Source organism: Vipera ursinii, assembly GCF_947247035.1.
Source record: "Vipera ursinii genome assembly, chromosome: 1".
In the NCBI taxonomy this organism is placed as follows: Eukaryota; Metazoa; Chordata; class Lepidosauria; order Squamata; family Viperidae; genus Vipera; species Vipera ursinii.
This window is the reverse complement of record NC_139512.1, coordinates 153271438-153288632: the sequence shown is the minus strand read 5'-3', so window position 1 is coordinate 153288632 and position 17195 is coordinate 153271438. Positions and strand designations below refer to the sequence as shown.

At 37.8% G+C, this 17195-nt stretch overlaps 1 protein-coding gene across 1 annotated transcript in view; it reads right to left on the bottom strand.

Annotated features, from left to right (window-relative positions):
- LOC310642007 (sodium channel protein type 2 subunit alpha-like) overlaps positions 1-14448 on the bottom strand; it is a gene marked incomplete at both ends in the record, with an annotated part of 63679 nt that extends 49231 nt beyond the window's left edge. The window contains 9 exon segments of the mRNA XM_083365384.1: positions 610-751; positions 1466-1529; positions 4095-4367; positions 5311-5486; positions 5488-5589; positions 6017-6145; positions 6785-6882; positions 10707-10817; positions 14179-14448. Coding sequence (XP_083221510.1) covers positions 610-751; positions 1466-1529; positions 4095-4367; positions 5311-5486; positions 5488-5589; positions 6017-6145; positions 6785-6882; positions 10707-10817; positions 14179-14448 — 1365 coding nt within the window.
- Between the last annotated feature and the right edge of the window lie 2747 nt (positions 14449-17195).

Genomic DNA, 17195 nt, shown 5'->3' with positions numbered 1-17195 from the left:
TATATTCCTTTTAGAAAACGAAGTTGGAATGGTTCTCTGTTGCCCAAGGGCTCCAATGTTCATGCCAAAATGATTACCGAAGTTGGATTCCAGTGATGGAAAAAGCGCTGGCTGCGTGTAGCCTATCACTGTTCCTTTTCTGGCCAGCAACTCACTCACAGAGGATAGGGACAAGTATTGGGTACTCATTAACATTGTGGAGAATTTGGAGGTCAGAAGGGGAAAAAAATGCCTCAAGATTGCAGACCCCTATTTGTCTCCCACACTCTGCCACCTCTCTCTCTCAAAATGATCACCAATTTGAAGTCCCACCTATTTTGGAACACAGGCCTCACTCAGCATGTCAAGTGAAGCCTAGAGTAGCCCTCATGCAATGAAAATTTAAGACCTTGCTATATATACAATTAACTCTCAATGAAATAAGTAGACTTTGAAGTTTTTTATTTGAGCATTTGAGTATACAACTGTTATGCTTCAGAAGCAGTTCACCATGACATAACAGTTGTGAGCTTTTGTTTTCAATTCATTCAGGTGCTTATATTAAAATGCTGCTTTACACAGTCAGCCTTGGTGCTACTACTGGTACTTCCTGCTTACAAAGACCCTCACCAGTTGGTAAAGATTTTCCCAGTAGTCCTGAGTCATCAGCCGAAAGAGTGACAAGAAGGCCCAGCTGAAGGTATCAAAACTTGTATAGCCATAGTTGGGGTTTCTACCCGCTTTTACACACATATATCCTTCTGGACATTGACTAGAAAAAGGAAAAAATTGCCATTTTTAAAGATTATCCTAATCAATGTATGCTTTACTACAGATTGAGGCTTGAGCAAGCAGCCTGTCGATTTTCAATAGAATGAAAATTATACTCAGTTGTAAATGTAATATGAAATCATCCAAGAATACCAATTACACACAAAGACTGACCACAATTTGATGCCCTCCATCACTTTTAATTTGGCAATGTGGGATGAAGAATTAAACCAGTTAAAATGCAAAACGTTGGAGGGCATCAAGTTGAGAAAGGCTGATCTTTTTCAATACTAACTAGGGAAAATTATAGATTGGCTAAGCTAAATCCTTAAGGCAGTCTCATAAAATGCAGTCCTACCAGATCAGTATCTCTTTAAATAACAGTTCATGACCAGAAACAAAGAAAGAGGTTTATTTTGAGTTTAGAAATGTTTCCAAGGTTCAAGATAAATAAATACAGTTAGGCTGATAAAGAGAAGTGGAGCAATGTTCATACCTCCTTCCATCTCCAATATTTACAGCTTAAATTTAGCTGCAAATATTTAAGCAGCAAATTTTTGCCCCACCCCCATATTATCACATTTGAAACACTTCAGATAGTTTTTTTAAAAAGTTACATTGTTTGCCCTTAACCATCCCTTCAGCAGCAATTTCCAAAGAAGTACGGTAATTTATTATATAAATAATGTATGTATAAAATAGATTATCCTCTTACCCTGCATCTGAACCGTTGCCACACAACAAAGCATCATTTTGTCCTTCCAAGAAGTAAAAGTGACCTATTTGGAAAGAGAATTGGGTGCATTTACTTACACTAAAAGTTACTGTTAGCAAAAATAAGCTAAATAGACTTGTGGAATCCTAAAGACTAACCAATATATTACAACAATGTTATAGGACAGGGTTAGGCAACCTCGGCTCTTTTATGACTCATGGACTTCAACTCCCAGAATGCTGACTCAGGAATTCTGGGAATTGAAGTCCATGAGTCATAAAAGAGCCGAGGTTGCCTACCCCTGTTATAGGAGGAATACTGTGTAAGTCTATGGTCGTTAAGAATCAGAGTCTGGCAGGACTGTTTCAAACTAACACATTTTATTAAAAGGCACAAGTTTTTCTGAGCTACAGGTCACTTCATAAGTTGCTTAGGAGGATTAAACCGACGTAAGATTGGAATAAGCATGCAGCAAGGGAGAGGAAAAGAGTGGTTATACAGATGCAGATTGTATGTGAAACAGATTATAGTTAGAAACTGTAATGTGTTAAACACTCGTTTGTTTGTAAAGACTTTGTGAAACAGCCTGACATATGGGAATTCAGCAGTCTCTCATTCTGTGATGTTGGAATCATTTCTTTGCTCCAAAATAGCAACCTTGAGATCTGTAATCAATATTCTGGGAGTTTAAAATGCTCTGATATTACTTTCTTCTTGTTTTAAGTCTTGTTGCCAAGCCTGTCTCCATTAATCTTTTTGTACAAAGTCTGATCTGTTTGTTCAATGTAGCACTCAGCGGGGCATTGCTCTCCCACTAATGCTGTAGATGCTACAACTGCCAGCAATGTCTAAAAAGGTCACACTGGAGCCCTCTGGATTTTTGCATCTGCTGGACATGTGGTCCATCTACATGTCAGAACAAATCTGTAAATCTTTAGATATTTTTCAATTGCATCTAATTATGGCAAAAAAAAATTCCCCAACTTTTTCCCCGTGTATGAAGTTGCCTTCAAGTCATTGCTAGCTGATGAGTGCTTGCAATATATCATCTTTAGCAGTATAAATGTTTTCCTGTATTCTGACATCATCTAAGGATAGCCTTAAAGTGTACAGAAACTATTAGTCTTTGCCACCATTACTTTTCAGGGAAATGAGCAGACTGTTACTGGTCTCTTCCACACGCCCTCCTCATCCTGATATCAAAATGGCTTACTCATTATTGGTTGAGGAGAAAGCAAGCCTCCAGTTCAGTGCCAGGCTGTCCCAGAAGCCAGCTAAAGCCAGATCAAATTTGTTTTCATCATTGGAAAAATGGAACAAGCCCTCATCTGCAGGGGGAAACCTTCTGGGTCCTAAAGGGAGGCTGGTGACTTTCAAATGGCTCATTGAAGGTTCCCCCTCCCCCTCCCCCAATCTCTAATCTCAACATAGGCCTCCCCAGCCATTCCTCTTTTGTCTGGATGTCAGAGTGTCTAGACCAGGGGTCTGCAACCTAGACAACTTTAAGACTTGTGGACTTCAGCTCTCAGAATTCTGGGAGCTGAAGTCCACAAGTCTTAAAGTTGTCCAGGTTGCAGACCCCTGGTCTAGAACTTTTCTAGCAATTAGGGATTTCCCCCCCCCCCGTGGGGGCCGGGGTTTTCTAATCCACGGGCTTTCTTCCCATTTTGGGAGGAAGATCCAAGTGACTGGGAGCAGAAGCAACGGAAGCACAATAGCCATGGTGACAGGAATATCATGTTGGCATCAATTTTTGTTGATTGAAGAATGGCTGAATAGTATTTCAATTCAGCAAAAAGGAAAGGCCTTTTAAATGCCCCCTAATCACTTTTTTTTGGCTTGTGTTCTACTAGACTAGTATGGCGGTCTCTCTGGAATGTATCACTATTTTTTTTTAAAAAAAAGTCATCCACAATCTAAGATGGTACAAAATGCTATTTGCCACCATTTAAACCGCAATTTAACATATTTTCTTAATGTTTGCATCATTACAGGTAGTCCTCAACTTACAACGGTTCATTTAGTGACCATTCGAAGTTACAACGGCACTGAAAAAGTGATTTATGACCGTTTTCACACGTATGACCGTTGCGGCATCCCTATGGTGATGTGATCAAAATTCAGACGCTTGGCAACTGACTCATATTTATGACGATTGCAGTGTTCCAGGGTCATGTGATCAGCTTTTGCAACCCTCTGACAAGCAAAATGAATGGAGAAGCCAGATTCATTTAACAACCACGTTACTACCTTAACAATTGCTGTGATTCACTTAACAAGTTTGGCAAGAAAGGTCGTAAAATGGGACAAAGTTCATTTAGCAAATGTCTCACTTAACAACAGAAATTTTGGTCTCAGTTGTGGACATAGGTCAAGGACTACTTGTAGTAAAAAAGAACAGAATGAACTAGCAAACCAACTACTATATCATTTGCTTGGAATGCACCATATCTGCTAAGGAAAACCTTTGGAGGAAAGCTTAAAACGTAAAGAATGTAAGTTTTAAGGTTTGATTTTAACATTTTATGTTTTAACTAAGATGCAACTGTACGCTGCCCAGAGTTACCCTATGGTAAGATGGGCAGCCAATACATTTTATAAACAAACAAAATAAATAATCAGTTCTTACTGTCATCCCTGACATAATCTTCCCAGTTAAAAGTGGTCACTGTCGTATTTACAAAGGTACCATTTTCTCCCATTGTGCTATTGAAGTAGGAAGTGATGTTTATTTCAAAAGTAGAATTGTCTGGTGGCCAAATCAGGCATTTGTGCCTCAAGTTCCCCATGAAAAGTTGGAGCCCTATTAGTGCAAATACACTCAGACAAAACACGGTCAAGATCATGACATCTGAGAGCTTCTTCACAGACTGAATGAGGGCCCCTACAATTGTCTTCAGGCCTGCAAGCCAAGAAGAAGAAAAACAATTTTGATATAGTGTTCAAGACTTCATAAGAATGTGTTGATTCAAGTACTTTTTCATGCGGTATGGCAATGAAATGAATTGTCTTTGTGAGTTTCATGAAAAGCCTGATTGCCTATGAACATGAATGAGTAGCTGTTAAGTATACGCTGATCTCAAATTTAATATATAAATAAAATAGATTTATATTTCTAGGTAAATATACATTGTATGTAATCAGAGAAACACTTGGCCTAAGCAAAACATATGATTTTGCTATCCATGCTGTATCTCTGTGGAAAAGCACATTATTTTCATTTGCTGTGTTTCTTGCCCAAACCTTTATTGTGAGACCGCTTCGTAAAGTATTCAACAATGTGCCTCAGTTTATGTTTATTAATAAGTGTATATGATATAAACTATTTTAATGATACTGGATTAAATCTTATGGTGTAAAACAGGTGATGGTTTGGAGAAGACAGACAACTTCTAGGAAATCCCCATGCATGGCCCATGCTATATTTCATGTTCTGCATATTTAGCACATTATATTTTTAAAAAAGCATATAAACAACAGATTGCAAGTTTATTTGAAGTGCCTGCAAAAAATGATAAAATTTGCATCAATATGAAAGCCTCACTATGTTGGCTTTTACTTTAAAAGTGGAAAGCTTGATGTCATAAGATGCAAACTGTATAGCCACTTACTGCAAATGTCTCATGCAAGAATGTGTTAAACACAAAGGCTGGACTGGAAACAAAACTTAAGCTGTAATATTTAAAAAGCAAAGAATCACATTAGACTGAAAGTAATGTTTTCGATTCTTGCTTTTTATGTTTGCTTCTACTGCGCAGTGAGCAACATGGCTTATGCTTAAAAAGGTGATTTCATCTTCCATGGAGTTCTAAAAAGTCAGCCTCTGAGTTTAACCTAGCTCTCACCTGGAATGACTGATATTGTTTTCAATGCCCGGAGAACTCTGAATGTTCTCAACGCTGAGACATTGCCCAGGTCCACAAATTCTGTCACATATCTGTAATAGGGGAGTTCACACACAAACACAATGACAACACACGAAAAACAGCTGGAAATACCAGGGGCCTGGCACTTCGTCAAGCCACTCCTTACCTGGGATTACAGAAATAGTTTTCAAAGCTCTCAATACTCTGAAAGTTCGAAGAGCTGAAACATTGCCTAGGTTTACAAATTCTGTTATATACCTGTAGAATTAAACCACAGTTATTCAGAATTGAGGCAGAGCGTAGGCTACTTGCTGGGGGATCTTTAATTAACACCTTATCTCTCTCTTTGCTGCAATTACCTTGTGTTTACTAATATGCTTTCCTGACCTTCAAATTAAATAAGTCAATGCACAAATCATATTGTTATTAGTGAAAATTAATTTGGGAATTTGAGAAGTGGTGTATTAATTTATCATAAGCAAGTGGCCAAACACACTAGTTTGCTCTGTAGCCCAGACTGCTTCTGATATGCTAAAAAAAATAAATAACATGAATAAGGGAATTAGATTTATTGTTATAGAAAACATTGAAAATACTTTTCCTTCTTGAATAAACTTTTCTCCTGAGATCGCTCTCTATTAAATTCTTCAAAAGAAAAATAATCAGAACACAATGAAACACTTACGCGAATGTTATAACTGTGAAATCCAACCAATTCCAGGGATCCCGGAGGAAGGTGAAACCTTCTAAACAGAAGCCCCTTGCAAGAATTTTTATTAGTGATTCAAAGGTATAAATTCCAGTGAACGTGTATCTGAGGAAAATTTCAGCACAAAAATTAAAGGAAAACAATTGTTAATCGTACTAATTATATATACACAACACTTTCAAAGGTACCAATTAAAAATTAAAAGGGAGAAAATGCCAGAAATTTAAAATAGCGAACGATTCTGTTCTGGGGAATAAAGAAATGACACGGTGATAATTCAAAAGGACAAAAAGCAGATGGGAGCAACAGTTCCACTTAATGTTACATTTAACAGGTGAGGTATCTGAAGGAAGGAAACTGCAAGGAATTATTATCCAATATGCAAGGATGTACATAAAAGCTATAGGCAAGTAAATATAAGCTTGCAAATTATAGAAAATACGTATTTCCGCTAGTGAGAATCATGCCAATGGAAGTACTTGAAATGAAGGTAGCATTGTAACTCACTGAAATAGAGCACAGGCCTTGCTTTCAGGCCCAGTTTACATCACATTTTCTTATGCATAAACTTAATGGGCACTAAATACTGTAATCCAGGACAATTTGCATAATTTGTAAGAAACAATGTTATGACACTCATTATTGAAGTTTGCTTGCCATTAGAATAAGTCAGTTGATTACTGCGTGTAAAAACACAGTTTCTGGATTTGTTAACATGTTGAATGGAAATAAAATTTGACTTACTCTACATTCTTTGTCCATTCTGGAGGATTGCTCATGGTCATAAATACACAGTTGGTCAAAATAGTGCACATAATAAGCATGCTGAATAATGTATTAATAATTAAGGAAAACATAGTTGAAAACACATTCTAAAAATTATCACATCAACAATGGAGTTTGGCTTATTTTCAGAATCAGTAACTTTTCTATATTTAGATAATGGTCAAAGAGAATTTCCAAACTTTTCTACGTTGTTCCGGGTTTTTTTTAACAGTAAACATTTAAATAAGCTGAAATTAAAATAAATAAATTGATTTTTATAGAAATGAAAGATGGGAAAAAGTTACCTCTTTATTAAAAGTAAAACCAGGTAATTGCAACATGTTGGGGGCCAGTATAACACCAGAATACAAATAAGTTGACAAGGCCACAAAACAGAAAGGACAAGCAATCCGGGAAGAACATTTTGTCATGGAGGAAAAATAGTATTCAGCTCAATATCTGCTGAATTTTTATAGGGCAAAACTATGCTCTGTAAGACACTGATTACTAGTGAACACTAATAATTCTGAACCATTCATGTTTCACGGCTCAAATATACTCTAACATTTTATCTTGTGGAAACTGATTTAAAGTTAGATTTTATACTTTCCAAAGGCAACTTCGTATTAGCCTCACCCTTCTAAGGTAGTCCTGGTGGAATAATTAGATAATTTTTTTGTTCTTTTAGGGAGAAATCAACAAGCATTTGACTGGTTTCACAACAGTTTTATGCTTATTAATAGAAGGACTTAAGAAAGTGGTGGTAAGAAGAACAGCAATTCCAGAAGTGTCTGCAAGGGATCAAAAAAGTCAAAATGGTGGCCACAGTCAGGTGATTAAAGCCCTACCCTCTTTTTAATTGTGCGTTGTGACACAGGTAAAAAAAAATTAGTACACTGGTAGTATGGCCATCATCTTGACTTTTTTGCTTTCCTTCGTGAGGTAAAGGCTGAGTCATGCAAAGAATAATTTAAGATTTGTGTCACCATCAACAGTATAGAATTCTTCCCTGTCACCATCTTACTAGAAATGTTTTCTTGTCTATGAGGTATTAAATGGCCACATGATGGCAGCATAAAATAAAACATGTTGAGAGCTGCTTTATTTGAAGGGCTGGGTATTACATATGCATTTCACCTATCTAGTGGGTGCTCAGAACAGTATATAAGGGATTATTGGGATGAACTGCTAAATTAGCTTGCACAATTTTTATTCACATTTTACTAAAGATTTTCAATGTGATGATTCTTAAGAAGAAAGAGGCTTCTGCCAAGCAGTATTGGTTCAAGGACCAGAGGCCTTTTCTGAAAATTCATGGGGATGTAAAGAATGGAACTGGGGGCCTCCTTCTTCTAATAAGAGAATCTTAACATTTAGTTTTTTATAGGATGTTTCCCTTCTAAGTCTGTTTCATTCCCCACACAGGTACAACCAGGCTGTTCATTAAGAAATTTATAGAACATAGCCATTGAGGACAAGAATGTGGTTGTAAGGCTCAAAAGAATATTTGTGAAAGATAGCTCTCAAAATCATAAAAATATGAATTCATATTCATATTGAATTCATATTACATTGAGAATAAGTAACATGAAATACATGAGACATTTTAAAATAGGTATGTGTTGATGGTGCTGAAACAATGGAATCTACTCAGTCTCTACAGCTGGTCCAATGTACTACATGTTCAAATAGTAAAAAAAAAAGACATACATAAATTTATTAAAACAACAAACCAATAAAACTTATTAACTTGACTATATGGATCTGATGTACATAGGATTCCACTGTAAGGTACTGAGGTTAGGAGTATAAAAACTGCAAAAAATGAAGGTCATGCTGCTTGATTGACATGAGCACTGGCTGTTCATTAATATTTTGTGTGCCTTGAAATTGGAGAGAAACTGCCTTGCACAAAATCTTGCAAACTTCACAGATGAATGGAGTAGTATAATTTTCTTCTCCACGTTACATTTGCTCTAGTTCAGGGGTGTCAAACTCAATTTCATTGAGGGCCGTATCAGCATTGCAGTTGCCCTCAGGGGGCCGGGTGGGTATGGCCAGGGTGGGTGTGGCCTACTGGGTGGGCATGGCTAGAGTGCGTATGGCCTACTGGGTGGGCGTGGCCAGCTTTACATCGTTGGCATCAAGGGTGCCTATGGGGGCCTGGGCAGGAGTGGGACAGATCTGACGGTCTCTGGCAGAAGGAGGGTCTCTGGGCCAGGGCCAAGGCAGTGGGGGCCGTTCCCTCACTGTTTCCAGGATGGCTTCGCGGGCCGCATGAAACCACTTCGCGGGCCGGATCTGGCCCCCGGGCCTTGTGTTTGACATGTCTGCTCTAGTTTATCTTAGAACCGGTAATCAAACTTCTCTCACAATTTTCAAGATCAATTGTAATATAGATTCAGAGTAATTATACCATACTAAAATTACATGAAAACACACAAGTGCTTTCTACCTGAAAGGGAATATTTAATTCTGTATAAAAAGGAAAACAAAGCCTTACTATGTGCACGTAAGGTTGTATTAAATGCATATACAACTTTTGTGCGTATATATAAAGCAAACTTCAACTATTTTTTTTTTTAGAGAAAGTCAAAGTGTAGTTGACAGGTTTGAGTCACAATGCAAAGCTTTGAGGGCTATTAGAATATACAGAAGAAAAGAAAGTCCAGTTGCCTTGTGAAAAGCATCTTTGGGACAACTATGACTTGGATGACTGAGAATCTCCGTAGACATACAGAACAAAACACTGGGAGCACCTTAGTAAGAACGTCTATTGAATGTTCATCATTTATGCAGTGGATAACAAGGAGACATCCTCATGATTTATTGGATGAATACAAAATGCAGCATCTTACAAGTTATGGATGAGTTTCAGCAGACATAACTTCTAGACTGCTCCAAGTTTATATTTTGAACATCTGTTTAACTGTCTGAAAATAACTTATTTATTTATTTATTTTATTTTATTTAAATTCCATTTATATCCCGCCCTTCTCCGAAGACTCAGGGCGGCTTACAAGCTTAGCAGTAGCCTTCATTCTATGTATATGCCTGCTTATTAGGGCTTTCACACACCCCCACAAGCGGCATTATTACAAAGTCAGCTTAATTGCCCCCAACAATCTGGGTCCTCATTTTACCTACCTCGGAAGGATGGAAGGCTGAGTCAACCTTGAGCCTGGTGGGACTCGAACCTGCACTAATTGCAGGCAGCTGGTGTTACGTAAGGAGGCATTATTAGATCTGTGAAAGATCTAATAAATCAATTTATAAATAGCATGGATCCTGAGAATTTAGCAGAAGATTTAGGGATATTTTTTCAAGAGGCACACTCAGTTCACATGGAAATTTGATTTGTCTTGATATGCATAATTACAGCCCCAGGAATTGGAAATGGCTCTTCCAATATAAGCCAAATCTCCCATTTATCTCACTGCAGGGAAAGAACAATTGGCAGATGAATTCATTTTAAGAAAAAGCACATATCCTTATTGATTTTACTGAGGACCTCCTGATAACCATCTAAAAATCACAGGGTCAGGAGTTCAAATCACTGGTGTTTAGTATAGTAAAGCAAAATTCAAAAGCAGGATCAGAGAAATAAAGGCTGCAGACAAGAAATCATGGAGAGAAACAGAAATTAAAAAGGAAGGCTTTTTAACATCTTTTTTTAAAGCTCTGCACTTCATGAATGGGTGGAGGGCAACATCAGCAGAAATGGGTAAATAAATAAAATAAAAAATGAAGAAATGAGTAAGAGGCAAAAAGAGAAAATACACGGGCAAAACAGGAAATAAACAAACAACCCCCCATAGTTTAAATAATCAAAATACTGAAAACAGAAATAGCATTATTTCAATCATTATGAACTAAGAACTTGAAAAGGATATGAATGTACCAAAATCTTGATAGCTATTTTTCTAAGAGGGTTGAAAGGAGTTAACAGGTACACAGCAGATGTGGCACTGAATCGGAATATTGCCTTTCCTCTATTCAATACTATAAATGTCTAGAAAAAATGTAACAATAATGGAGAAAATTGGATTCAGAACCTGTAAAATGGGTTCTGCATTGGTCTGTCATATATACAAAAGCATCTATTAAAGCAGCAGTTACAAATATAGAAGGTAATCTTTCTGTCCCACTATCTAATCTTATTCAACCAACATGATTCGTAGTGGGTTCATCAACTAAGCAAATACTTTCTCTAACATGGAGCCAGACTTATACAACCAGTTAAAAATCTAAATATTGTACACTACATTCAGGAGCAAAAGCTAGATTTTGACAGCATGAGAAAAACTTTTTCTTTCTGTGGTTTTAATTATAGACTAGTTTCTCAACAGCTTCAGCATCTGTCAGTAACTCAGCTGTTTCCTCCCCCCACCCCCAACATTTTAATCTATTGAGATCAATGGCTTAGACAAGTCTAGTAACACTGCAGAGTTCTTCGCTACCAAATAAGGAAAGCTCATTAAAAACTTCTTTTTATCAGGACATGCGTCTCAACAACTAAACGGTATTATAAGCTGCACTTGGTGACTTTTGTATGCCTGGGAAAGCTGCATAAAGAAAAGATGATATATGGTGCACCATGCTTCACGTACTTCACTTTGTAACTGTGACTATACTTTAAAAAAAATGTTATGCCTTCCAAAATCTCTGTAAAAATTATGTAATATGTGGAGGGTCTTGCAAACCCAATAAATGCAGATAGGGACTCTAATTTTACTACAGTTTGGGAAAATTTGTAGTGAATATATTCTGCTTTCTATTTCGGGTTCCCCTCAAATTCCAGCAATTTCAGGACATACTCTGTATTTTGTTAGCATATGATAGGGGAATGGTAATTGTGATATATAGCGGTTGCTTAATCTTCAGAAAGTCTCCTGGTAGCTCTCATTCATGAACTAGAACCCATTGGTATGAATTTAAAGTTACAATTATCCTACTAAGAAGCTGACAGATGGTAAGTTCGGTATCATTTGCATATTGATAGTATCTCACTCCCAGTGAATCAATGACCTCTCTTCACAGTCTCCTGTCTATAATGAACCGCAGCAGAGGAAGGATATCCACAACTGATTACCTGATGAGCTGATTTCAATTCCCCATCCATCACAGATTGGACCTGCTCCCTCATAAAATAAAAGACAGCACATCCAACTCCCAGTCCTCTAAGCAGCCTAGCAGGGTGACCTGGTTAATAGTATCAAATACCCCTGAGAGATATAATAATACCAGAATGGATGCATTCCCTCAAAGTGTTGAAGGTCATCTACCAGGGTAAAATGCATTTTTATTCCACAACTGAATCCAAACTGAGGATATGAGCGCCCTATTCACTTCATCAGAATTCACAGATCAAAAGGGGTCCTCAATAATGTTGCTGGCTGTGCTTCAGGCATCACTTCTGATTCTGCCCGTGAATAATCAAGATTACAGAGAATGTGAGCAGCGTTAATTGCAAAATCTTGTGACAAAAAGTCACAAGAGATTTTCCTGCTCCTATTTCTCTATCAGGAAGCAGTCAAATTTAAACAAGTGCCTCCCCACACTTAAAGTCACAGGTGCTAGGCTTGACCATACAGGTAGTCCCTGATTTACGACCATTGATTTAATAACCATTCAAAGTTATGAAAGTTCTTTTAAAAATGCAAAGACTGACCCTTGCATTCATGACTGCCACAGCATCCCTCTGGTCATGTGATCAGAATTGGCAACTGACATGTATTTAGGTTTCCAACAAGTAAAGTCAATGGGGGAAGCCAGATTTGCTTAACTGTGGTGATTCATTTAACAATCATAGCAAAAAGGTAATAAAATTGGGCATGACTCACTTATCAACCCCATTGCTTAGAGAAAGAAGTTCTGGATCCAGTTATAGTGAGAACTACCTGTAGTTTGTACCCCAGCGCAGTCAGATTATATTTCAATCTACTTTCCTTTCACTGGCCCTTCAACTCTAGCTTGTAACATATCTTGTCCCATACGTCCTGGTAAAACAAGGAACACCCCCACCTCCAATCCCAGTGTCAACCAGCATAGGAAGAGGCTGCTTGGGAAGAATCATACTAAGCTTCCCTTCATGCCAGAAGTCTATCAGGCACTCAGTGAAACAGCCTAACAGATCATATGAAACTCTCCAAGAACCTTCTGGAATCCATCAAAGTCCATTAGATCTTGAGGAAGACCTTCCTCATGGGCCCATTTTCCTTGTAGAGGGTAGGAGCTGTGAAAATGCCACCTGGACCAGGAAATGATCTGATGTGTTAAAGGACTCCGTCTAATGTCACCATATCCAGATCACATACCAATTATTCTGCGCTAAAGATGGGGTCAAACATACATCTGCTGGGGTGATTATGTCCATGATCTTATGCTAAAAAAAAACCTCTAGTTGTTCTATGCAGTGAAGTTAAAAAGCCATTATACCATTTTTATTTTTAAAGATTTGCTCAAATCTCAAGAACCCAGGAACCAGGAATTGGTTTAGGCAAGAGTTATAGGCATTCAAACAATACTACAAACATCCTGCTAAGTGGGTTGTATGAAAAGGAACTTTACCTTTTACTTTTTGTTTAGCCCTTTTTATCAAAAGAGCTCTACTCAGAATAAATAAGTGGAATGAAGTTTTGGAAAGTACTCATTGAGCAGGATTTGGTATGTATCCTCTGAGAATATAAAAACATGTATCTTGCTGCTCTTACACATTTCCTCATAGAAGAAATTATAAGGAAAAATAATGTTCTGCTCTTAAAGCTTACAGTGGCCTTCTCCAAATGCTGCATTAACATACGGAATTCCCAGAAAGGTTGACATTACCTTTCTAGCTATGAATTCTGGGAGATAGGCACGTGAAGGATAGCGGGCTGGAGAGGACCAGGCCAAAGAATTATTTTAACTGTAGACTTGTTAAATTGAAAGCAGGAAGAGGGGATTATTTCATAAGATTTATTGCCTACAAGAATACCTTCCCATTTTTTTTAATAGCAAGTCAGAGTCAGGTTGTTCAAATGCTAAAGATCTGACAGCAACCCAGATAGCTGTAGGATAGCACAGAAATCAAATCATTTTTGTTAAATATTTTTTTCCCAATCCTTTTCCTCCAGATGTGTGAATACTAAAGATATAATAAAACCGCTTCACATACAATGGGGCGGAGGTGGGGAACAGCATATTTACAGTACTGTAATATTCCCCCTACGTAATGCTTTATTTGTGAGTATAAATGAACAAAAGTAGTAATCCTTACTTTTGAGATAATAATTTGAGATATAGAAATTACCCTCCAACCTACTGGCTAAAGAGGACTCTGCAGAATTTCCCTCCTCCCAAATTCTTTGTTAAACTCCCAGCAGAGGACTCACTTTTTTGTTAAGGTAATAGGGGTCCAGGTCCTCCAGCGGCTCAGACACCATCCCCGGAGGTATGTCTCCATATATAAAGGGCAGTGATCTGCCAGCTTCCAAATCGCTGTTCGGTTTTGGTCCATTTTCATCATCATCCACGTCTTTGCGCTCTTGCTTGGACTTCTTAGCCTTTTCCTCGGCAATGCGTTGTTCAATAGCTGCCAGTGACTCTTTCGTAAAAAAGTGGAAGCTGTCAGGTCCTGGTGGTACCAGCACTGACTGTGCCATCTTTTCATCCTGCAGCTCTTAATTACAGTTGTGCCCCATGCATAAAAAAATGCTAGGATACAGAAAAAAAACATATAAAAAGATTGGTATCATTCTCTCTGGATCAACACAGAAATGCTTGTTTATTATTTTTTCTTCAGGGAACTCAATTGGCTAGGTTACAAAAGGGATAGTAGGGCTTTTTTGTCAATTTATTCATTGATTTTCTTAGCAACCAGTTCTCCTCCTCTTTCTTATATCCTTTAAACACCTAAGACAAAGGAAATCAAATTCATTCTCAAGAAAATCAGCTTTCTTATGATCAGCAATGCATTGGCAATGATGTAAAGAATGCTCTGCGCTGAACACATTATTTTCCTATTTTTTAAAATAATAGTGTACAGCAGCTTTGTTTGCAATCCGCAGCACAAGTGAGCAGCCATACTTTGGTTTACAGTGTTGTGTAAATCCAGTCAGAGTAGTACTTTATTAGGAGACTTCCAAATACCAGCATTTCTGTCTGTCTAAATTCAGTATAAAATGCAGATCTATTTGATTAGAACATGACAAGCACAGGGATAGTTACATAGCTAAAACTGTCAGAGAACAGCCAGCCAGTAAATGTTCACAATAATTCCAGACCACTAAATGAGTACCTCATTTAATGGTTTCTAGCCCAAGTTGAAACACATTTTCTTTACCCTTATCAAAATAAATTGCTAGTATTCCTTGGTTTATACACCCTCCATGGCAAACTTCTGTTGTATTCAACATTTCCAATGCTGACATACCAGCAATTCTGCATATTCCTTTGCCTACCACCATACTATTATAATTAGATCCTAAAAGATGGGAAATGGGGTGGATCAAAATCTCTCCAATTAGAACTGAAATAATCATTATAGATGTAAGGTAGCAATGCCATAGAATTTTGCAATGAATATGTCATTTTCTCTCAGATAGAATACCACTATCACAGGAATATATCAACATTGCTCAATAATTTTGGTATCAAATCACGAAATCAATCTTGCATAAGAATTTACTCTGTGTGCCTTTATCTAGATCTCAGCTAATGATAGGCCACCACCCTGAAAAACTTACTTAAATTCAATCAGTGAAAGACAAAATGTAATAGAAAAGTAAAGTGCAATAAAACATATTATTAATTTGAGATACACTGTATCTGGATGATGCCATAAATAGAAAACATTTGTTGGATCCACTGATTCCAACTGGTCTGCTCTACAAATGTTTAAGTTATATCCACTATTCTGTTTATTCCATTTTGTACAAATGGTATTTTGATAAATATTCAGGTTTAACTGAGTTAGGTAAAGGTAAAGGTAAAGGTTCCCCTGCACATGCGTGCTAGTCGCTTCCGACTCTAGGGGCCGGTGCTCATCTCCGTTTCAAAGCCGAAGAGCCAGCGTTTGTCCGAGGACGTCTCCGTGGTCATGTGGCCGGCATGACTGGACGCCAAAGGCGCACAGAACGCTGTTACCTTCCCACCGTAGTGGTCCCTATTTTTCTACTTGCATTTTTATGTGCTTTCAAACTGCTAGGTTGGCAGAAGCTGGGACAAGTAACAGGCGCTCACTCTGTTACGCGGCACTCAGGATTCGACCCGCCAAACTGCCAACCTTCTGATCGACAAGCTCATCGTCCTAACCCACTGAGCCACTGCGTCCCTTTTAACTGAGTTACAGACTGCTAAAATTCAAATACAGAACTCTACATTCACTCAATGTGCTTAACTGGTTACTACTCTGATCCGTATCCTAATTAATAATAACCCAATCAAATTAGCTAGATTTGCATAACATAACCAATGAAAACAGTAACCATGCTTAGTATGACAAGCAAATGTAGCTGTTAGGTCTTTTCTAACCCAGTTGTGTGTGTTTTGAGATCACAACTACTGTCAGTAATCTTTCTGAATTACTGGGCGGCTGGTGAAAGCAGAATATTTTTGAGCATAAGCAGATAAACTAATATTCAACTTTTACCCCTCTCACTTTAAAACAAAGTTACATAATTTGAAGGCAATAATATTACAGCTCAAATACATCAACTTAATGTATCCACAGATCACATCTAATTATTTTATTTCTAATTTGATAAATAACAACTAACCTTAGTTATTACTTAGGAAATCTGGCCAGATCTTAGCTAGTACTAAAAAGCTTCCTGACATAAACTCAAATGGTAAATGCTGAATACTCAAGAGTCAGAAGGAAAGCTTGTCAGATCATGAAAAAGTATAACTGACACAGGAAGAATACCATCCCAAGAGATTGGGAAAACATAGCTAATATTCTACCAAGCTCAAATGTAAATTGGTGTAGTGGACTAGAGGGCAGACTGTCTTGCTTGAGGCTCAAGACCAGCAGGGTGACCTTGAGTCAGTCACTCTCTCTTAGGCCTGAGGAGAAGGAGGCAAGGGCAAACCACTTTTGAAATCTTGCTAAGAAAACTGAAAGGACTAGGCCAGACAGTCACCAGGAGTCAAAACTGATTCGAAGGCAAAAATAAACATATCTATTTCACCAGTTGGCGGAATCAATCAATTAATTGTTTTAAAAGAAACATTTACATATTGGAGTCCAAAACTAAGGGAATGCACCTCGGGGCTTCTTTAACATCGCAACTACAGTCACTTAAAGGCCTCTGAAAAGCCTCATTAATTTAGTGAGCTGGAGGCTGTTACTGTCACCTAACAAAGGCAGTTGTGTGTTCTTCCCCAAGGAGCTGCAGTAATATATAGT